The 23,838-nt window shown below is 44.6% G+C and overlaps 1 protein-coding gene across 2 annotated transcripts in view; it reads left to right on the top strand.

Annotated features, from left to right (window-relative positions):
• Positions 1–23,838, top strand: part of LDAH (lipid droplet associated hydrolase) — a 105,911-nt gene that overhangs the window by 48,770 nt on the left and 33,303 nt on the right. For both annotated transcript variants that reach the window (XM_060272438.2, XM_060272439.2), the window contains one exon: positions 20,113–20,353. In XM_060272438.2, the coding sequence (XP_060128421.1) occupies positions 20,113–20,353 (241 nt within the window). The remainder of the gene's footprint in view (positions 1–20,112; positions 20,354–23,838) is intronic.

Here is a 23,838-nt window from a genome sequence, read left to right as displayed (position 1 = left end):
CCTTTGGGGCTGGCCGTGGGGGTGCTTCCCAGGCCCATGGGGGGGGCAGTGGGAGGAGGCACTTCTCTTTGGGACAGAGGGGCAACTCAGAGAGCAGGCGCGGCAGCATTGGCTGCCCAGAGGACTCCCAAGAGGAGAGGAGGCTGAGGGAACACTCCACAGGGGAGGGTGTTCGGAAAAAGGGTGCTGGCTCTGCAGACAAGGTCTGACCTAACTGAGCTCCTGAGCCCCACAGGGTTGCCACAGAAAGGACGTAGTTGGCCAAGGGAGCCATGAACTCAAAAAGGTTGAAAACCTCTGGCATACGGAATTGCCAAATAACTTGGCTTAATATGTCAGATTGAGGTTGAATCCTCACAAGACTGAAGTACTGTTTCTGGGGGATAGGGGGGCAGGCAGGTGTGGGGGATTCCCTGGTCCTGAATGGGGTAACTGTGCCCCTGAAGGACCAGGTGTGCAGCCTGGGAGTCATTTTGGACTCACAGCTGTCCATGGAGGTGCAGGTTAATTCTGTGTCCAGTCTGGCACAGTCTGTCTACCAGCTCCATCTGGTACGCAGGCTGAGACCCTACCTGCTCGCAGACTGTCTCACCAGAGTAGTGCATGCTCTGGTTATCTCCCGCTTGGACTACTGCAATACACTCTACGTGGGGCTACCTTTGAAGGTGACCTGGAAACTGCAATTAATCCAGAATGCGGCAGCCAGACTGGTGACTGGGAGTGGCTTCCGGGACCACATAACACCGGTCCTGAGAGATCTACATTGGCTCCCAGGACGTTTCCGAGCACAATTCAAAGTGTTGGGGCTGACCTTTAAAGCCCAAAACGGCCTCGGTCCTGAAGGAGCGTCTCCACCCCCATCGTTCAACCCGGACACTGAGATCCAGCGCTGAGGGCTTCTGGCGGTTCCCTCACTGCGAGAAGCAAAGCTACAGGGAAACAGGCAGAGGGCCTTTTTGGTAGTGGCACCCACCCTGTGGAACACCCTCCCATCAGAGGCCAGAGAGATAAACAACTACCTGACATTTAGAAAATACCTAAAGGTAGCCCTGTTTAGGGAAGTTTTTAATCTGTGATATTTTAATGTATTTTAATGTGTGTTGGAAGCTGCCCACCCCTGGCCTCTTCATGCGTGCATTGAGCCACCCTTAGATGCTTGGATTTCAGATATTGTTAAGAATGGTTGTTGCCACACTCATGGCGCTTTGTCTTCAGGGAAAGGGGTTAAGGAGTGTACATTCCTTTGTGTGTGAAGCTCCTATGCATGACTGTTGTATCACATACCCAGAGGTTGGTACTGATGCCCCAGCAGGCTAGAAAAAGAAAAAAGAAATGCCAATAAGGGCACTCTCTGGTGCTTTCTCACTTTTTTGCTCCTCCTCCGCCTCCTTCTGGCCAAACCCCATTGGCAATTATTTCCTGCCTTCTTTTATATACATCGCAGGCTTCGCTTTGCTCTTGGGTAACCTCAGCCAGAGGTTACCACTATCCTCCCATGCTATTACTACTGATCTCCCAGAAGCATAACTTTCCTGTTACCTCCCCGCCCTGTGGTCAAAGCCTTGCATACTCTGAAAAACCTGTGCAGAGCTGTAGTATCGCTGCTCCAAACGTCTGATAAGTTGTTCCAGGACTCCCAAGGTTTTCCCAGAAACACATTTTGAAAACCACAGACCTTGCCCCCATTATTCACCTCATAGCAAAATGTTGTTGTTTTGGTTTATGGGAAGAGGGGTGGCTTAATTGTAGAATGCACAATTTGCAAGCAAAGGGCCGTAGATTCAATCCCTAGTATCTCTGAGCAGGGCTTGTGAAAGAGTCCTATCCAAAATGCTGGAGAGCTGCCCCCTGTAGACCAGGAGCAGGGAGCCTTTCGCCCTCCGAATCATAGAATTATAGAAGGCACTCTAAGGATTATCTAGTCCAGTGTTTCCCAACCTTGTGCCTCCAGCTGTTTTCGGACTACAATTCCCATCATTCCTGACGACTGGTCTTGCTAGCTAGGGATGATGGGAGTTGTAGTCCCAAAACATCTGGAGGCACAAGGTTGGGAAACACTGATCTAGTCCAAGCCACTGCAGTGCAGAAATACACAACTGTCTCGTACAGGGATTGAACCTGCAAACTTCGCTTGAATGTTGTTGAACAGCAAGTGCCATCAATCCCAGTTGCCATGACCAATGGTCTCAGGGTGATGGGAGCTGGGGTCAAGAAACATCTTAAGGGCTACTTATCTGTATAACATCTTGAGCTAGATAGACCAACAGTAGAAGATGGCTCTCTGTTTTGCTACCTCTGACCCCAGACAAAGAATAGATAGCCCAGAAGCGGCCAGTTGGGAGCTTTGGTTGTGTGTGCTGTGCAATATAGCAGAGGAATGTGTGTTCTTCTTTCGTTGACAGCATGCTGTGTGTTGCACGCTGGTTTTCCCAAGAGGAGCAGTTGACCTGAGTTTGGCTACCACCTCCCCTTTCCCTGAGCTGTAGTTGAGTTTGCTCTCGTTTGACCCTTAAGTGACAGACTTGCCAAAGAAGAACAATGGGAAGTTTGTGAAGACAGTCATCATTTCAGCTTTGCACTTGTAAGATGCATACTGGTCTATTGTTTGCTTATTGAAAGACACTAAAGGCTGGCTGCTTTTATATCTGCAACAGAGAGGAGGAGGGTGAAGGAAATATGACAGCTTATTAATGCATATATCTTCTCCCTGCTCATCACAGTCCTATCTGCTTAGTTTATAGGTGAGTGTAGAAATCCCACACAATTTTATTGCTTGCCTGTGCCTTGCTCAAGAAGCTTTGCAAGGTGTGGGAGAGCAGCTTTTCCAAGTGCAGGAGGCAAGGGGCCAACTCAGGCAAATGAGAAAATGCAATCAAAGCAAACGAATGATTCCAATTTATTTTAAATATTCCTCAAGATGATGTTGTCCTCAGTATAGTTGTCCTCAGATGAAATATGCTTGTACTCTTTACCTGAAGCCTTTATATGCATGTAGGTTACAAACACTGCAAGGAAATTAGGCTTGAAAGGGAAGGGGGACATTTGTGCAGACCTATTTAAGCTTTTTTTTCCCTTGCTGCAGAGAGATCGTGAAATATATTTTAAAATCTTTCCTTACAGTCACAAAGATTTCATTTTTCTTTCTCATTTATCATTTCAACCCAGGGCGTTCTCTAGTATCTCAATATAGCGTCTCAACATGTTTTGAATTGTTTTGATTTATTGGTTGCCATAAAATGCCTACTTCCTCATTTGAAAGGTTTTTAGAAGAAGCGCAAGGCCTTCTGGTTTGATTTGGCTTTTATCATATGTATTTCTTAAGCCTGTTGTCTTTGTCCTTGGAGTTTTCTTGGCAGGGATACTGGAGTGGCTTGCCAGTTCCTTCTCCAGGTGGATCACGTTTAGTCAAAACTCTCCACTATGACCTGTCCATCTTGAGTGGCCCTGCATGGCATAGCTCATAGCTTCTCTGAGTTATTCAAGCCCCTTCGCCACGTCAAGGCATTGATCCATGAAGCCTTTGACTGTGTCGACCACAGCAAACTATGGCAAGTTCTTAAAGAAATGGGAGTACCTGATCACCTCATCTGTCTCCTGAGAAATCTCTATGATGGACAAGAAGCTACAGTTAGAACTGGATATGGAACAACTGATTGGTTCAAAATCGGGAAAGGAGTACAACAAGGTTGTATATTGTCTCTCTGCTTATTTAACTTATATGCAGAATTCATCATGCGAAAGGCTGGACTAGATGAATCCCAAGCCGGAATTAAGATTGCCGGAAGAAATATCAACAACCTCAGATATGCAGATGACACAACCTTGATGGCAGAAAGTGAGGAGGAATTAAAGAACCTTTTAATGAGGGTGAAAGAGGAGAGCGCAAAATATGGTCTGAAGCTCAACATCAAAAAAACCAAGATCATGGCCACTGGTCCCATCACCTCCTGGCAAATAGAAGGGGAAGAAATGGAGGCAGTGAGAGATTTTACTTTCTTGGGCTCCTTGATCACTGCAGATGGTGACAGCAGTCACGAAATTACAAGACGCCTGCTTCTTGGGAGAAAAGCAATGACAAACTTAGACAGCATCTTAAAAAGCAGAGACATCACCTTGCCTACAAAGGTCCGTATAGTTAAAGCTATGGTTTTCCCAGTAGTGATGTATGGAAGTGAGAACTGGACCATAAAGAAGGCTGATCGCCGAAGAATGGATGCTTTTGAATTATGGTGCTGGAGGAGACTCTTGAGAGTCCCATGGACTGCAAGAAGATCAAAACTATCCATTCTGAAGGAAATCGGCCCTGAGTGCTCACTGGAAGGACAGATCGTGAAGCTGAGGCTCCAATACTTTGGCCACCTCATGAGAAGAGAAGACTCACTGGAAAAGACCCTGATGTTGGGAAAGATTGAGGGCACAAGGAGAAGGGGATGACAGAGGACGAGATGGTTGGACAGTGTTCTCAAAGCTACGGACATGAGTTTGACCAAACTGCGGGAGGCAGTGGAAGACAGGAGTGCCTGGCGTGCTCTGGTCCATGGGGTCACGAAGAGTCGGACACGACTAAACGACTAAACAACAACAACAATTTCTTAAGCCATTATCCAGAACATAAGAATGGAACGTGCTGGATTAGGCCCATGGCCAGAGTTTCACTAGAGGTTCATCTAGTCCAGCATCCTGTTCCCATGAGATAAAATTTTATTGCTCTTGCCAAAGACCATGGCACCATCCAAAGAAGAAAAAAACAGAACAGCAATCACTACATATGCTATAAAACCATGGTCAAATCCACCAAACTTTCTTATTACACAGAATAAAAAGTAATTCTCAAATGTGCAAATTACATCTCTGAGTCCCCTTTGCAACGACCACCAGCCCATCCAATTTTTCTTTCTAATCCTCCTAGCTGCCAAGGCACAGAGAGGCACCTTGTAAGTCACAGGGTCATCAGTATCACCCAGCAGCCATTTCACCCTCTCTGCCCTGGTTAGATTTGTTTCCTTTGTGCATCCTGTTCTCTCATTGGCCAGTCCAGATGCCTTTGGGAACCCCAAAACAGGACCTATGCTGTAAAGCTGAATATTTAATTCTAAACTTAGATTTATTGTAATGGAATTTTTTCGTGTGCGTTTAAGTTGACGCAAACTTAAACTTAATAGAGCCGGTGGATAATAGTACCTGTTACTCCATTTCTCTCGCTTACGTGCAGAAGCACATACACCATCGCACTTGATTGCATTGTGAAGAGAACATGTTTGGTTTTCCCTTTTGCGTAAGGCAAGGGGAGTATTAAGCATCTTGCTACAGGTGCTCGAGTTGGAACCTTGAAAAGTTGCTTTGGCATTTGCTGAAGCACTGCATTCATGGAAGGGTGAAATTTCACTGCAGGGGGAATAAAAGGAATTTAGTAGCTGCAATTAGGAAATTCTTCTGAGGGGTGCCTATCTGTAGCTCGTGGACCGTGTCCACAAACATTGACCAAATGCAAAATGTTGTTTCTGACTGTTAATCAGAGCAGTGACATGGCCCTCTGGGATGGGAAAGCAAACTTTGCTTTACGGTGAGATTTTAGGAAAACACAGTTCTTTTTCCACACGGGCTGTTAAAAGCATGACTTTTAATCCTATTTTTAATGGCAGGCTTATTCCGCACTGCGCTGCATCACCAAGGCTGGGTGACTGCTGACACACTGCAAGGGATCAGAGGGAATCTTTGCTGTATAGGTTGCCAGTAGGCAGGATGAACCTCCTGCCACACCCTAGTCCGGTGGCTCTGAAGCTTCGGTTTCCAGCTGTGGTTGGACTACAACACCCATCATCCCTAGCTAGCAGGAGCAGTGCCCAGGGATGATGGGCACTGTAGTCCAACAACAGCCGGAAACCCAAGTTTGAGAAACACTGCCCTAGTCAATCTAGCTCAGTCATTTTGGACTGCACCTCCCATTATCCTCAGCTGTCATGGTCGTCAGGGCCGGCGCGTCCATTAAGGCGAACTAGGCAGTTGCCTAGGGCGCCAAAATGGAGGGGGCGCTGCTGGCTTCGCAGGACTCTGCCGCGCGGCCACTGCGCCCCGACGCCACCTACCCGCGTCTAGGGCGGGCGGCAGCAGTGGCACCGGTGCAGCCCAGGCATGCCCAGAGTGCCGAGAGCAGCAGCGTGTGGAGGACACGTGGGGTGAGAGCAGCCCCTTCCCGTGGCGCATGTGCGCCAGAGCTGGGCCTTTGGCTCCAGGCGCCGTCGCCGTGCTCTACTTCTCGGGCAGGCGGGAGCAGCTGCTGTTGCGCCCGGGAGTTCGTGGCTGAAGCCCGAGGGTGGCCAGAGCAACCCAGCCGTCGACGTCGCAGGTAAGCAGAAGGGGCGTTGGGAAGGGAAGGGGGTGAAGGCTGGGCCAGGCCTGCAGGGAGGAGGCAGACGCCCGGGGGGGGGGGCGCCAGAAGGTGATCTTGCAGCCTAGGGCGCAAAAAAAAACCATAGCACCGGCCCTGATGTTCGTGCTAACAGGGAGTTGCAGTTCATCACTTCTGGATGCACTGGGTTGGTGAAGACTGATCTAGCTGCTTGGAGCTTCTGAATCCCTATTGCCCAGGCCCCCTTCATTCAACCAAGCTCAGCGCAGAAATAGGCTTTGGATTTACTCAGTGATGTACTAGCATGGGGGACTGGGCGGCCGTGGCCCCGGGCACTTTTTTTTTTGATGGGGTGCAACAATAACAGGCTCACTCCTTGAGTCTAGAGCCATGGGGAGGGAAGCTACACTGGGCTGGGCCTACAGGGCCTGGCTTCGGTGCATGAGGGCACTGCGGAAACAGTTTCCTTGCACGACAGCCCAACATGGTCAGCCGTCCCGGGTCAGGCCTGACCCAGGGGTGGGAGAGGAGGAGAGGCGGTGGCAGCATCACTGCCCCTCTTCTCTGCTGGCATGTGAGTGTGCCCCCACCTGTCAGGCTTCAGAGACTTCCTCCTCCCCTTTGGTGGTAGATAAGCAGAACAAAGCGAAAGGAGAGCCAGTGTGGTGTAGTGGTTTAGAGCGGTAGACTCGTAATCTGGTGGACCAGGTTCGTGTCCCCGCTCCTCCACTAGACCTTGGGCTAGTCACACTTCTCTCTGAAGTCTCTCAGCCTCACTCACCTCACAGAGTGTTTGTTGTGGGGGAGGAAGGGAAAGGAGATTGTTAGCCGCTTTGAGACTCCTTAGGGTAGTGATAAAGCGGGATATCAAATCCAAACTACTCTTCTTCTTCTTCTTCTTCTTCTTCTTCTTCTTCTTCTTCTTCTTCTTCTTCTTCTTCTTCTTCTTCTTCTTCTTCTTCTTCTTCTTGCCATTTAGAGATTTTTAAGGATCATAGCGAGAAAACAAAGAATCCATTCCTAGGACGAAGGTGCTCCCAATTAAGGATATCCCCCACTTCCCCCTTTGTCACCCCACGTCAATTCTGTGTCTTGCAACCTGATCTCTCAACCACTGTGCTTTCTGTGCTGCCACCTTATCTGCCCTCCTTGTCCTTGGGCTCAGCGGATGGGCACTTTCCAGCAAAAGTGAGTCTGTTAACTCTCTCTCTCTCCCAGTTCTTCTCCTAGCTGTTCCCCACCCAGTTCTTCCCAACTTCTGTCTTCTGAACTATGTCCCTCTGCAAACCACTGTTCCAAATCTATACTGTCCCATGGCTCCTGGGAAGATTCAGGATTCTGATCATGAGCAGGGGGAGGGGGAGGCTCCCACCATTCAGTGGCGGAGCTTCATGCTCCGGCACCAGGGGGCGGAGAGCAAGTGGTGTGGCTGGCGCGCATCCCGGGGGTGTGGTGCATGTCCCGCAGGGGCATGGCGCCCAGTGCAGGTGGGGGAAAGCCATGATGGCCCCCCACCGGGATTGCGCTGCTGGGGGCAGTGCGCTCCCCCCACCGCACTCTTCCTCTGCTAGTGCCACCAGTGCAGCCGCCCTCAGCACGGTCCCTGACACCCCCACACTGCTTTTCGAGACTGGGATTGGGCAGTCTGCCCCAGCCTCGCAAAGCTGCACGGGGCTGCCAGGCAGCGTGAATCATAGAGTTGGAAGAGACCACAAGGGCCATCCAGTCCAACCCCCTGCCAAGCAGGAAACACCATCAGAGCATTCCTGACAGATGGCTGTCAAGCCTCCGCTTAAAGACCTCCAAAGAAGGAGACTCCACCACACTCCTTGGCAGCAAATTCCACTGTCAAACAGCTCTTACTGTCAGGAAGTTCTTCCTAATGTTTAGGTGGAATCTTCTTTCTTGTAGCTTGAATCCATTGCTCCGTGTCCGCATCTCTGGAGCAGCAGAAAGGCTGGTGCGCAACCGCCCCACAAGCAGCACGCACTTCCCCCATGCAGGCCATGAGCCTGACTTGGGTAGCATATGCTCCACCACTGGATTCACTTCCCCAAAGCACCAAATCTTTGTGAATCATCTTTAGAATACAAGGTATTGCTTCGCCACTCTTGGCACATGGGGAAATGTTTTAGCAAAGAAATTCCAGAGCATTGCCTTTTAAAACTAAGGAAACCAAATATCAATTTTATTAGAAAGGGGAAGAAAAAGCAAAGGCAACCAACATACATAGAATCATAGAGTTGGAAGGGACCGTGGGGGTCATCTAGTCCAACCCCCTACAATGCAGGGATCTTTTTGCCCAATGTAGGGTTTGAACCCATGACCCTGAAGTCTAGAGTCTCATGCTCTACTGACTGAGCTGTCCCAGAGAGCAGCTTTTTGATTCTTTCCTCTGTTTGGAGTGAATGAGAGGGTGTCTAGTTCCAGCATCCATTGAAATGAAATTTTAAGGGGAGTGTTTTATGTTGCAGACACAGAACAAGTACAAACAACTTTTCCCATTTCCTTCATAAAGTAAAGGGTTACAGCAGTTAACATATGAACATGCACAAAATTTGTGAGTTTGTGTGCCACACAGGCAGATAAAATATACATCAGCTCAAAACCCATATTGATTTGAAAAACAAAAATATATAAAAAGTTTGTTGGAATAAAACCCAGGGTTCAACATACATTTAGGAATTATGAGCCTGCAAAGTTCGACTTACGAACTGCGGTATCACTAAGTAAAGCTAGGTAACAATGCCAAAATGCAACATATCTCCTTCGGTTTAGTTACAAAACACATTTGTGGTTTGCAAGGAAGCCTTTCCAACAGAAGATTTGTTTCTTATGTGAAATAAATCATAGTCTTTTCAACTTAATACTGAAATAAGAATGGAAACGTTTCAGGCTTTCTGTCAGATTCCAAGGGAGTTGATTTTGTGCCAAATGTTCCTTCTTTCTTTCTTTCAAGTAATGCTAGCGCAGGGTAGCAAATGTATCGTCAGAGGTCTGGTCTGCTGAAACACAGGTGTGTATGTCCTAAGGGGATCCCAAGAGATCTAATCTAAGTTTTACATACAGTATTGTACAAAGATGGGCTGAAAGACAATCAAATAGCTGCACCTTCTAGAAACACAAGGGGGACGACGGGGTGAATAATTGAGAATGACTAAGTCTGTTAACTGGTTTGGACTGCCTTAACAGTAGTAAATGTTTCTCTTTGCATGGAAATCTTCGCTGATTGCTTTCGAAAAACAAACAAGGTTTCTTTAGTTGGATGAACATGTTCTGAGCATATTAACATTTGCATCACTCATTGGCAGAGCAAAGTTGGGCTGACTTATTGTTTATAAACATGTCTTGATAGCCTAGCATACGAAGCCAGATGCAAATGCATTTTTTTCAATTTATAGCTTATGGGGTGGTATTGATTTATTTATTTACACAGAGACACCATTCAGCTTGTTTCTCGTATCGCATGTAAAAGTGAAGACAAGCGAGTACAAGGAATTTATAGCCTCAACGGCCCACAGGAGAGAGAGCAAGCACTGAAATATGCCAATAGTTTAATTTGATATTAAAAAACAAGAAAAGTTATTCAAGCGGTTTGCTCTGAGCTTTGTAAAATCTGCTGCGCGCTATGCGCCTGGCAACACATGGCCCTGGCATGCGTTTTCCATACACAGTGAAATAACGGCATGTTTATTTATTTCACAAAATTTAGATACCGCTTGATGGTAGGGGGAACCCTCAAAACAGCTTACAATAAATAAATAAAATTATGACTAAAAACTCACACAGGACGTTAAAAACCCAGACCCCAATAGAATAGACTAAAGAAATAATGGCATGGTGCCTAGTTCCTTTAATATGTAAGATGCTGCATGCCCTTTAGGGTCCATTAGATAACCCCTTGCTCAGGAAGGGTAAGTATATGGCTCGCTTCTCCATTCTGTACTCTGGGTGGCTTGTTGGCCTAAACTACTGGATTAGTAATGGGTGAGATGAAACTTCAGGTTACTTCCCTTCCTCAAGCCTGCTCTTGAATGTCTGTTAGTGGGGAATAGTTGGTGTAGCTGTGACCATGGGAGGGAAGGGTTAAGCCAGGGATCCCCAAACTAAGGCCCGGGGGCCGGATGTGGCCCAATCGCCTTCTAAATCCGGCCCGTGGACGGTCCAGGAATCAGCATGTTTTTACATGAGTAGAATGTCCTTCTATTTAAAATGCATCTCTGAGTTATTTGTGGGGCCTGCCTGGTGTTTTTAAATGAGTAGAATGTGTCCTTTTATTTAAAATGCATGTCTGGGTTATTTGTGGGGCATAGGAATTCATTCATCCCCCCCCAAAAAAAAATATAGTCCGCCCGCCCCCCCCAAGGTCTGAGGGACAGTGGACCGGCCCCCTGCTGAAAAAGTTTGCAGACCCCTGGGTTAGGCTGTGGAACAGAAGGACCACAATACCTCAATGACTGCCTCTCTCCATATGAACCTACCTGGACCCTGAGATCATTTTCTGAGGCCCTTCTTTGTGTGCCTCCTCCTAGAGAGGTCCAGAGGGTGGCAACATGAGAACAGGCCTTTTCTGCATTGGCTCCCCATTTGTGGAATGCTCTCCCCAAGGAAGTTCACCTGGCTTCTTCATTATACATCTTTAGGTGCCAGGCAAAAACATTCCTCTTTAACCAGGCTTTGGGCTGATGGACATCCATTGCCCTTTCAAAATGGGTTGAGGAAGGGGGATTATTGAGTTCTTCTTGTTTTTATTATGTATTTTGTGTTTTATATTGCGATTTTATGTTGTGACCTGCCCTGAGACTTAAGGGTACAGTATAGGGAGCTATGCAAATAACAACAACAACAACAACAACAACAATCATAATAATGTGCAGTGCATTTGTGGGACTGACTGGATTCATTGTAAAGTCATTTGTTTGTTCCCTAATGGGTGTGATTGGTTTATTGTATTCCAATCTATATAATTACAAGCTTATATAAACGGCAACGTCAGGTTTTAAGCTTGCTTTGGATGTACAGTAATCTTGACCAGATAAAGGATCAGTGTGGGTTTTTTTTCTTATGATATAGAAACCTTCATGTTACATCCTTCATAATAAAATGTGTTTTCTTGATCCTAGTGATGTTGCCTACTGGTTTCTATGTGCCTTAAACAAAAAGGTGATTTGTGTGATACGTTAAGTCAAAAGTGGCCCATAAACTAGCTCTAAATACATCATTACATTGCCTTTTAAAATTGCATCAGATTTTACCTGACAGATAAGGACTTTCCTGCTGCCGGCACAGCTGGTGAACATGGAAGTGAATGAAAATATATCAAAATTAAGTGTTGTACAGTGGTGCCCCGCAAGACGAATTTAATTCGTTCCACGAGTCAATTCGTTTTGCAAAAAATTCATCTTGCGAATCGTGGTTTCCCATAGGAATGCATTGAAATTTCTTTTTTTGCCCATAGGAACGCGTTAATTAAATTTCAATGCATTCCTATGGGAAACTGCGATTCGCAAGACGAATTTTTCGCAAAATGAATTCGTCTTGCGAGTCACCATCAGATCGCAAGACGCATTCGACTTGCGAAAAATTTGTCTTGCAGGGCATTCGTCTTGCGAGATACCACTCTATCTGACAGATACAACTTTTTTGGTTTCCATAGGTTTCTTCAAAGAGTTGGCAATCACTAGTGATCTATTATGAGCGCTTGTGAAATTTTCACACTGTCCTGTCGTCGTCGTCGTCCCCCGCACGCGCAAGCTGTCTTAAGTCTGTTTCCCAAACTTGCATCTCCAGCTGTTTTTGGACTACAGCACCCATCAGCCGTAGCTAGCAGGATCCAGTGGTCAGGGATGATCCAGTGGTCAGGGAACTTTAGTCCAAAAAGAGCTGGAGACCCAAGTTTGGGAGACACTGTTTTAAATTATGCTTTTTGTTTTACATGCAGTGGCTCTTTCTTTTATATGGATTGGTGCTCTGCAGCTTACAAGCGCTGCATTTGGATACAGCTTTTCTTTCTGGGGCCATCAGTTATAAAAATAATGGATTGCTTCCTGTTCCTGCCAGCTGATTTGATCAAAGTCTGAGGTTCATTGGGAACTGCAAGTTACATACATAGCATGGAATCCAAGTCATACATTCTTGTTGGTTGATGTTGATTACATTAACTGTTTGTGCGCGCGCACCTGCCCCAATAATTCAAAGCAGGTTATTCGTCAAAAGCAAGCGAGCAAGCTCCAAAGTTATTTCCTCCTCAGGAGTGGAAGTGAACCTCAACCACCGTTGAATCTGTTACTGGCGTTGCGTGAGCCAACAAGCTATTTGGCTCTCTGACGGAGAATTTCAGTTTTGTCAGTGAAGTGAGAAAGCACAGTTTGAAGAGGGGGGGAAACATGCACACTCTTTCTCCTTACTTCCTCTTGCGCTTGCCTATCAGAAGGTTGGCGGTTTGAATCCCTGTGATGGGGTGAGCTCCCATTGCTCTGTCCCAGCTCCTGCCAACCTAGCAGTTCGAAAGCATGCCAGTGCAAGTAGATAAATAGGAACTGCTGTGGTGGGGAGGTAAACAGCGCTTCCGTGCGCTCTGGCTTCCGTCATGGCGTCCCATTGCGCCAGAAGCGGTTTAGTCATGCTGGCCACATGACCCGGAAAGCTGTCTGTGGACAAATGCCGGCTCCCTCGGCCTGAAAGCTAGATGAGCGCCACAACCCCATAGTCACCTTTGCCTGGACTTAATTGTCCAGCGGTCCTTTACCTTACCTTAAGTTTAAAAGGTTCCTACAGAAACAAGGCTGGCTAGATTGCTTCTTCTACAGCGTGTTCTGTGAGAGAAATCTCTCTCTGCAGACTCCAAAAGATGAACATCCACAGGAATAATGGATGAGGAGCAATAATGGATGTTACTTTTTGATTGCTTTAGATGGTCCGAAACTGGAATGACTTATGGAACTCGCTGAATCATCTGGGAGACCCTGAATCCAGGGGAAGGGGGGCTGATTTAGTTTTAAGTGATTAAATGTTATTATGTTAGAAAAAATAATATTTGAATTCATGGAAAGTTTTTTTGGTAATAAATTTTAGGCTAAGGGGAGAAATAAAAGATAGAGGATGGGAAAATAATTTTTGATTTGGATTAATTGATTAATTATTGGTGGAGGATAGTGGACGTTTTTCAGAATAGAATAGTTGAGAGAGAATGATAAAATGTGTTAGAATGATTTAAGATACAAAATGAAAATTGCTTAATTGAGATTTTAAAATGGACCCAGTGTGGGGGGAATTAAGGAAGTCCACAATGTTAAGTAAAAAAAAAATGTAAGAACTGTTATGTTTTTCTTTTTCATGTTTTATTTTTGTTTTATGTTTTTTGTGATTTTATTTTTGTGGATATTGGAAAATGAATAAAAATTATTTGAAAGGGGGGGGAAAGAACACATGGTTCTGTTGGGCTTAGGGTGGGTTGAGTTTTCTAATCCACCACCCCGCCTCAGTTATAATCTTCTAGCCTTTTTTCTCCTCCATGGCTTCTAACAGATTAAAAAGGGCAAATGTCAGCAGAATCTATTGCCCTGCCCAAGCCATTTCTATGGAACAGAGATGCTAGAGACGGGTGGGACCTGCTGGTAATGATTATTTTGACTGGTAAACAGAGGAGATAGGCAGAAGCATCTAGGAAGCCTCTCAGTCAGTGGAAATATGTTAATAATGAGTGTGGGCAACAGGAGAAACCCTGGGCTGTGCATTTTAAAGTTTTGGGGGGACTCAGAATCTCGTGAGGGATCCTACACTGGTTCATAAGAATGTAGGTGGTGATATAGATTCCTTATGTTAAAATGAAGAGCTAGATCTGAGATCCATCCCAAAATATTTGAATGCTTTGAAATAGTAGTCTATAATCTTCTTCAAGGTTTTTTTTTGGGGGGGGGTAGAACTGGCAGTTAACTGGCTGACCTAAATTTGCAAACATTAAAGGAATGTGTGGGGGTTCTGAACATGATTAAATAAATACTATATCAAGTTTTGAAATATCTGCTTAGGATATTTTATAGACTTGTGGTTTTTTGACTTCATCTGCAACGAGATGGAAATATAACGTCCATGATAAACAGAAATGTCTTCAAAGACACTTGGGCATCACTGTACACCAGAATAGTTATGCTGCATTTGTTAAAGTCAGAAAGCTAAGATTTGGTGTAATTTGTGTAAATTGGTGTAAAATTTGGTCCAAAACATATTGATTACTAAGTGAAACGTTTGTACATTGAATAGTCAAAACCACACATGAGACGACGTGCAATGGTACGTTACTTCCCTCTTCGCATCTTTGAAACATCCTCGGAAGAAGGGAAGAAAGAGCGATGTAGTATTCAAGAATTTATGTATGCTGGTAGATTGCCGGCTGCATTCATAATTAAGTGGAACACATTAAATATTAATATTTTCATAGAAATTTTATCATTCCTATTTAAAGTTAAATGTGATCCAAAAGCGCTTTCCTGGCAGTTTTCTTTTTTGCATTTCATTTCCACCTGACCTCACTCACCTACATTCCTCCCCACGGACCCTGTACCCCAGCCATGCGTATATATCCTTGCAAATTCAGGATTATACTTTCATACCCTCCAACATTACTCAGATGATAATAGTGACATTTTTCACTCTCCCCTCCTCAACTGACCCTCATCACCACCACCCCATTTTTGTCCCCCGCTGAGCATTTCCACCCCCTGCTTTCTGCCTGCACCTCTTTTGCCAATTGATGTTTATTGGTTTTTTCCGATTTTTTAATAAATCAATGCCAAGCTACAGTACATCATATTACATCAAATTTAATACAAGAAGTTGACTTCCCTCTCTTCGTCCTAGACGCGTTCCTGTCCCCCCCCCCCATTACAGCTTAGTATTGCACATTTATCTCTGATTCAGGATCCATTCCTTACGTTCAACTTCCATTGACACGTGTGGCGCTGTGGTCTAAACCACTGAGCATCTTGGGCTTGCTGATCAGGTCGGTGGTCTGAATCCCCGCAACAGAGTGAGCTCCCGTTGCTCTGTCCCAGCTCCTGCCAACCTAGCAGTTCGAAAGCACGCAGTGCAAGTAGATAAATAGGTTCCGTTCCGGCGGGAATGTAAATGGCGTTTACATGCGCTGCTCTGGTTTTGGTGTTCTGTTGCACCAGAAGCGGCTTAGCCATGCTGGCCACATGACCCAGAAAAACTGTCTGCGGACAAATGCCGGCTTCCTTGGCATGAGCGCCGCAACCCCAGAGTTATCTATGACTGGACTTAACTGTCAAGGGTCCTTTACCTTTACTTTTTTACTTGTATATTTACCAAACAATATTGTATACCCTTAAAGAGGTTACACATCCCCCTGCCTATCTGTTCTAAATCCTTGCTTATTATTTCTATGTTAATTTCCCTTTCCTATCTTCTTATCATCTTGCATGTGCAGCTTTCCCCCAAAAAAGTTGACTTTTCGCTCTTCATTCTAGATATATCCGTTTTCCCCCTTTGCTTCTTGATATGGCACCTATAATTCACATTGCATCTATAATGGCATCTGTAATTCACAATCCATTCCTTATGTTCAATTCCCGTTTCCCATCAGCTGTTGTTTTATTGATACCCTTAAAAAACAAAAGAACTAAAGAGGTTACACATTCCATTGCCCTATCTATTTTAAATCACTTAGCTTTCTTCCCGCACCTCAGAGGCCCGTCAGCCTTTCCTCCTCATTGCCCTCTTCTACCAGGGCACCTAAAAAGGCCATTCTCGCTTTGCCACTCCATTTATACGGAATCCCTCCCGACAAAGATGCGCAAAAGCTCCATCATCTACAAACTGGCTCTCAGTGAGCGTTGTTAAAAAGGATGCCTGCAAGTCTCTTAACTTCAGTCATTCAAGATGCATTGTGAGCTATTGTTTAAGAATACAGTGGTACCTCTACTTACGAATAACTTTACTTACGAATGTTTCTACTTACGAATGGAGCTCCGTCTGCCATCTTGGATGTGGTTTAGATTTTTTCTACTTACGAATTTTTAGATAGGGTTGCTTCGACTTACGAATTTTTTCTCCCAATGCATTCCTATGGGATTCGACTTACTTTTTTTTTCTACTTATGAATGTGCGTTCGGAACGCATTAAATTCGTAAGTAGAGGTACCACTGTACGTTTTATATTCATGTTTCCAGATATGTGGAAAATATGGCTCTTGAAGATGTTTACAGTGTTTGATGGTCCTCGTTTCTTTGATTAGATCTGTTGGGTTTTCCCCCAGTTGTAAGTGTAGCATGCCAGTCCCCCCCCATCTGTGGACCATGATGTGCCCAAGAAGAGGACAAAATCTGAGGATAAAAGGTCCAAATTCCAAATAGAAGTGCTAGAAGGCAAAACAAAGCTTCTGTCAAAAATGTATGATTTGTTGTTAGAATGGTATACAAAAGATGAGTTGACAAAAGAGGTGATGATTAAATGGGCAAAGGATTTTGGGCATAATATTGAATATGACGCGTGGTTGAAATTATGGAACCAAACCTTAAGATTTACAGCATGTACTGCCTTGAAGGAAAATATATATAAAATGATGTATAGATGGTATTTAACACCACTTAAATTAGCTAAAATGTATAGAATGAGTGATAAAGCATGCTGGAAATGCAAAGAGAGAGATGGTGAATTTTATCATATGTGGTGGTCATGCGACAAGGTAAAAAGATTTTGGGAGATGTTATATAATGAATTGAAAAAGATGTTTAAATATACCTTTCCAAAAAAACCGGAAGCATTTTTGTTAGGAATAATAGGAGAAGAGATTAGAAAAGAAGATCAAGTACTGTTTATGTATGCGACAACCGCGGCTAGGACATTGTTAGCCCAAAAATGGAAATTACAGGAATTACCAACAATCGATGAGTGGCAGATGAAAATGATGGATTATGCTGAACTTGCTAGACTGACTTGCAAGATCCGAGACCAAGGAGAGACGAGGTTTCAAAAGGACTGGAGTAAATATGTGGACTATATGGAGAAAAACTGTAGATCTTTAAAAACACTTGCAGGATTGAAATAAATCCTACGAATTGACTAAAAAAGCTAAAAAGGAACTGCAAAAAACGGAGTTAACAAGAAACCCGCATGAAGGGAGGGAGGGAAGTCACAGCTCGGCAGAGCAAGATGTAAGAGGAAAATATAAGATGTTTTGTATAAAAGATTGTGTTTTTTTATTTTAATTTGTTAATTGGAAAATTGAATAAAAATTTATTTGGGAAAAAAAAAGAAGAGGACAAAATCTGCCTCGGAAGCAGAGCTGCTTCTAACTTTAATTGCATAAAACCACAATGTAATCTAATATTAGTACAGCACAGTATTCTTCTGCTTCAGTTGTTGGACGTCTTAAAGTGGGGAGAAGGGAGGGCTCTATATCTTTCTTTCTTTCTTTCTTTCTTTCTTTCTTTCTTTCTTTCTTTCTTTCTTTCTTTCTTTCCAGAATGCATTTTTCTTCATCCAGAACCAACCCAGTGCATAGTGTTGGATGTTGTACAGAGTTCTTCAGATGTAGTTGACCTCCTCCTTTGTGCTGACAGAAGAAAGCCTTTTCAAAATATTTCTCTCCTAAAGCGTGATAGGGCACAAACATTTCCCATTTTGTTTTCCATTTTGTCTAATTATAAGACCTTGTGCTTGAAAGCCGAACCACATTGTAGAATACCTACTGAATTTCTGTTACCCTGGAGCCCCACCCCAGTCTCTCAAAGTATAAGCTCTCCTTCAAAAAAAAAAGAGTAATTTAGTATAATTGACATTATTATTTATAAATATGTTTTCAATGAAGAACGTGCCACCCAACATTCGATGAATGGGCAGGAGAACAACAAGCAAAGGGCAAAAGCTGAATTTGTTCATTTCTCCAAGGTGGTGGTCTCAAGCAAAGAGTCCAAGATAACAATAAGAATAAGAATAATGTTATTATTTATACCCCCACCCATCTGGCTGGGTGGTCCCAGGCACTCTAAAACAAAGCATCCGTGCAGATTCAGAAATCTGCAAACGTTGAGAATTTCATATCAGTCTCCAAGCGTTTTCAACCACCTGCCAGCCAGCTCGTAACAAAAGCAGAGCTTTGCATTCCCTTCAACGAGAGGGAAGTGATCTGCACACCCACATATGTTTTCTATTTCATATTCAAAACAGTTTGCTCTCATAGAAGAGAATAGACACGCATAAACACACCATGTGCACAATCGTACACATGCATGATTATGCCTGCCGAAGCTTTGATGAGCAGTCTGTCCTTGGTGCCAGCGCCCCCTGATAACATGCATTGCCTTTCCCTGCCTGCCTGTTTCCCCAAGTCATTCCGATGGACATGGTCGAGCTACATGCGCATTTGTATTTGTGCAAATGGATCTCATTTCTTCACCGAGACTGGTGCCTCCATCACGCAGAAGTACAGGCGGGGTTGTAGTATGCGGAGCGATCCCTCACTCCAATATTTGCGTGCCGTGCTTACTTAGGTGTAAGGAAGGCTACTCTTGGCTGGATTCACCAGGGGCAAAGCTTTGACTGTCGCGGGCTAGGAATTCCAGAGCTTTTATTTGGCAAGAGTCTGTGGAACAAATTGAATAAAAAAATTCCTTCAGTAGCACCTTAAAGACCAACTAAGTTTTTAGTTTTTAGTTTAAAAACTTAGTTGGTCTTTAAGGTGCTACTGAAGGAATTTTTTTATTTTACTTCGATCCAGACCAACACAGCTACCTACCTGTAACCAGAACAAATTGAAAAAACTGATAACAATAAATGAAAAATACATGATGAAAATTATTTTTTCTGAATGTATTTCAGAATTTTGAGTTACTAGGTTGAAGAAGGGGATTTTGCTTAGATCAGGGGTAGGCAACCTAAGGCCCGTGTGGCAGTCCAATCGGCTTTTCCATCTGGCCCGCGGACGGCCCGGGAATCAGCATGTTTTTACATAAGTAGAATGTGTCCTTTAATTTCAAGTGCATCTCTGGGTTATTTGTGGGGCATGCCTGGTGATTTTACATGAGTAGAATGTGTGCTTTTATTTAAAATGCATCCCTGGGTCATTTGTGGGGCATAGGGATTCGTTCATTTATTTATTTTTTTCCAAAATATTGTCCGGCCCGCCACATGGTCTGAGGGACGGTGGACCAGCCCACGGCTGAAAAAGGTTGCTGACCCCTGGCTTAGATCAAGGAAAGAGAATTCAGTAAAATAGGGGGGGAGCCCTTTTCCAAACCCTCGAAGGGGTGATCTGCACTCACGGCCCATGGACAAGAAAGATGTTTTCATGTTTGTACCTTGACTTAGAATCATAGAATCATAGAGTTGGAAGAGACCACAAGGGCCATCCAGTCCAACCCCCTGCCAAGCAGGAAACACCATCAAAGCATTCTTGACATATGGCTGTCAAGCCTCTGCTTAAAGACCTTTGAGTTTCTAAGAACTCAAAGAGGCACTGTGTGACCCATTGTTTTCTCAAGACTGGAAGAAACCTTAGTGACTCTAGGGAGGGACGTTCATGTTTTTGCTACTTTACGGTGCAGTGCCATGCATGTCTACTCAGAAGTAAGTCCCATTCAGCTCAATGGTGCTTACTCCCAGGTAAGTGTATATAGGATTGCAGCATAAGCTTCCATTCAGGAATATATTCAGCTGGGGCAGTGGGAGTGAAAACTAATCAAATTCTACCTTTTCTCCGAGTCGCACGTTGTTTGACCATTTTCCCTTTTGTGTCTTTTCAGATTATCCGCGGTCTGCTGCTGTTTCCTACAGTGGAACGTATAGCTGAGTCCCCACAAGGCAAGATCATGACACCCGTGCTCTCCTGGTTTCGTTATCCCTTGTACATACTCTCATACCTCGTGTGGATTCTCCCAGACAGAATCAAACACTTCTTGTTACGTTTGGTATCTTCTACCCTACTGCACGCAGATGAATCTGCACTAGCGGCTACTATAGATTTTCTCACTGTCAATTGTGTTGGTGAGTAGAAACAGCAAGTAATACTTCCTCTTTTCCCCTAAATATTCCTGTCTAGCATGCTGTTTTGAAGGATATGGATGTTAAGGGGGAAATAACCCAGTGATAAGAAGTTTTTAAGGACTTAAGCGTATAGTGGTTGTTTTGGTTGTTTTCCTCAATACAGAATTGAAGAAAAACGAAAATGCCTTGTCTCAAAAAAAAAAAAAAGGAATGAATTGCTGTGTAGGGAAAACTCATGGATTTCCAGAATAGCCTTCTGAGTGCCATTCTTTCCATGATCTGCAGCGTTTACTTAAGAAGAGCTTTGTTGGATAAGACAAAACCTCATGTAGTCCTGCTGTCTGCTTTCACAGCCAAGAGCTGCCTGGATAGTTCAGTCGGTTAGAGCAGTGTTTCCCAACCTTGTGCCTCCAGATGTTTTTGGACTACAACTCCCATCATCCCTAGCTAGCAAGACCAGTGGTCAGGAATGATGGGAATTGTAGTCCGAAAACATCTGGAGGCACAAGGTTGGGAAACACTGGGTTAGAGCATGGTGCTGACAAAGCTAAGGTTGCAGGTTCGAGCCCCATATGAGACCGTTGCATATTCCTGCATTGCAGGGGGTTGGAGTAGATCAGGGGTCCTCAAACTATGGCCTGCGGGCCAGATCCAGCCTGCCAGGGTCCTGAACCCGGCCCGCCCAGGTTCAGGAGGGGATTGCAGAGGAGAGAGGAGCGCCGTGGACCCCATATGCCCCATCTCCCATTTGCGGCCTCCTCGCCCGCCTGAGAGTGGGCAGCCCGGGCCTCTCCCCATACGCCCACCCGCCCTCCTCCCTGCCTCGGAGGCCAGCCTGCCTCCCTGCCTCGGCCACTGCCACCACCCACTGCGCTGGGAAGATGGCTGCAGCTGTGGGCAAGGATGGGCCCGGCGCAAAGGCCTTGCTGGTGCTGCAGCATGCCGCGCCCTCGCTGCCACCTCCCAGGGCACCCACCTCACCTCCCCAGGGCCTGGTGCCGGTCCTGATCCCCTGATCCGGCACCCCTGCAGGGCTGCAGTGTGGAGTCCGTGATGTACCAGACGACGGTGACGATCGGGCGCACCTCGTTGCAGGGCACCGTGGATGTGAACATGGCAGAGGAATAAACATGCATTCAGAAAGACCCCATTTGGATTGGCAGAGCAGAATGCATGCAGACTTACTGCTCACGTGAAATCGAGACATGCCGAGCGGAATTGTCTTTTTCAATGCCCCTTGATTAATTTATTTTTAAATTTTATTTTATTTAGGTTTATAGAGAAAAATACGAAACTTAATATCTTTTCCTTTATTTTAACCAAACCAAGACTTTTATCTAAATACAATACAGTGGTACTTTGGTTCTCAAACGCCTTGGTACTCAAACAACTCAGAACCCAAACACTGCAAAACTGGAAGTAAGTGTTCCGGTTTGCAAACATTTTTCAGAAGCCGACCATGCTTCGTTTTGAGCAGGCATCCCCAAACTGCGGCCCTCCAGATGTTTTGGCCTACAACTCCCATGATCCCTAGCTAACAGGACCAGTGGTCAGGGATGATGGGAATTGTAGTCCAAAACATCTGGAGGGCCAAAGTTTGGGGATGCCTGGTTTTGAGTGTTATGCTTCTGTTTTGAGTGCCACACTTTTGTCTTGAGCGCTATGCTGATGATTTGAGAGTTACGCTGACAATTTGAGTTCCACACTTCCATTTTGAGTGTTACGCTGAGGAGGTCTGTCTGTTTTTGCTATTTGTTTTGCATTTTTGTTTTTGCGGCTTTTTTGTTTTGTTTTTGTGACTGTGTGGAACCCAGTTCAGCTACTGATTGATTGATTGATTGATTGATTGTGTGACTGAAGTACATTGTTTATTGGTTTCATTTTATGGATCAATGGTCTCGTTAGATAGCAAAATTCATGTTCAATTGCTGTTTTTGGGGTTGTTTTTAAAAGTCTGGAATGGATTAGTCCATTTTGCATTGCTTTCTATGGGAAAGCGCGCTTTAGTTTTGGAACGCTTTGGTTTTGGAACGGACTTCCGGAATGGGTTAAGTTTGAGAACCAAGGTACCACTGTAAAAATACAAAAGGGGGGGAAGGGAGAAAGAAATAGAGGGGGGACTTTTTTAAAAGAGTCAAAAAGAGGTTAAAAGAGAAAGATAGCAAAATAAGATTCAGAAAATAAACAACTCCCAATTCTTCATCTGTCTGCTATATAAAAACAATATTCACTTCGTCCAATCCAGTATAACACCCAGCAAAACCATATAGGTAAAGCCTATATGGCCAGGTGAACGTTCTTTGGTGACAATATTGGGCCAACAGTTGCTGGTTCTCCATCCATACCTGAGCTGGGACTCACAGGCCACAGACAGACCTTATTTTAAGCAAACTGGGATCCAGAAATTGTTTTGTTCTGGCTAAGGGAATGATTTCAGGCACAAGGAGAGAGAACGCTGTGGTATTTGGGTGAAGCACTGGAAACTTCACTGTTGCAATGCAGCAAAAGAGTTCCTTTGACTCCAATAGCGTTACACCATTTTGGGATTTGGTCCCCTTCTCTGACAGCTTTCGAAATCTCTTTACGTAATTAGCCGGTATTGAGAGTGACTAGTTTTATTTGGCTGTACTTTGCTAGCTGCCTTTAAATAAAATTAAGTACTCATTGAATTCAATGAGTGGCCTTCGCTGGAAATGAATCATTGTGGTTGACTGAGTTCAAAGGAAATGCCTACAAACATTAAGACTTCGAGAGGGAAAGAGTTTTATATAGCAACAAGCTCTTAGACCTTCCTGTATAGGTAAGTAATCTAGGAAGTGGCGTGGCCCATAGCATATGCTTCGGATTAGCAATAACTGACAGTATCTTGGTCGGCAATCTTGCCTATTCTAATTCAACTTTGCCTCTGTGAATTTGTAGGGGGAAAGAAAATGGGAACAAACTTGGTTAGGGCCATATCCTCTTCTTGCCCTTTAATAACCTGTTAGGTATGGCTCAGAAATATTCAGCAAATGAATTTGTTCCTCCTCTCCAGGAAGTTTGTGTCAACTCATTAAAAAATGTATGCGTGTTACCTTTGGCAGGAACATCTGCCTCATTGCTGTAATTGCAATAAAAACCACGATGAAGGGCAGAAAAGATGGTAAAAAGTTTCCTTAAAAGTTCTGCATCTGTCAGAACAAACTAACCTGCCAGGGACTCGTTACCACGTCCGGAGCTTACTCACAACAATATGTTTTCTCTCCTCTCAAAAGGAAATGAGATTTAGAAAACTTAATTATAGCAAGACCTAAGCACCCAGCCCTATTTCCACCCAGGCTAAAAAGCAAAGCACCATTAAGAAAGAGCAGGACCTGCGGCATGGTTCTGGTTGTGTTGTTGGTTAATGGGAGACTTTTGCTAAAATCAAGATTTTGCTCCCAGGTACATAGGAAGACTCAACAACTGAAATTGCATTAGCATGTGCTCCTCACTACACAACCCTG

The sequence above is a fragment of the Zootoca vivipara genome, chromosome 3 (assembly GCF_965207765.1).
Source record: "Zootoca vivipara chromosome 3, rZooViv2.hap1.1, whole genome shotgun sequence".
Taxonomy (NCBI): domain Eukaryota; kingdom Metazoa; phylum Chordata; class Lepidosauria; order Squamata; family Lacertidae; genus Zootoca; species Zootoca vivipara.
This window is presented reverse-complemented; position numbering and strand designations above follow the sequence as displayed.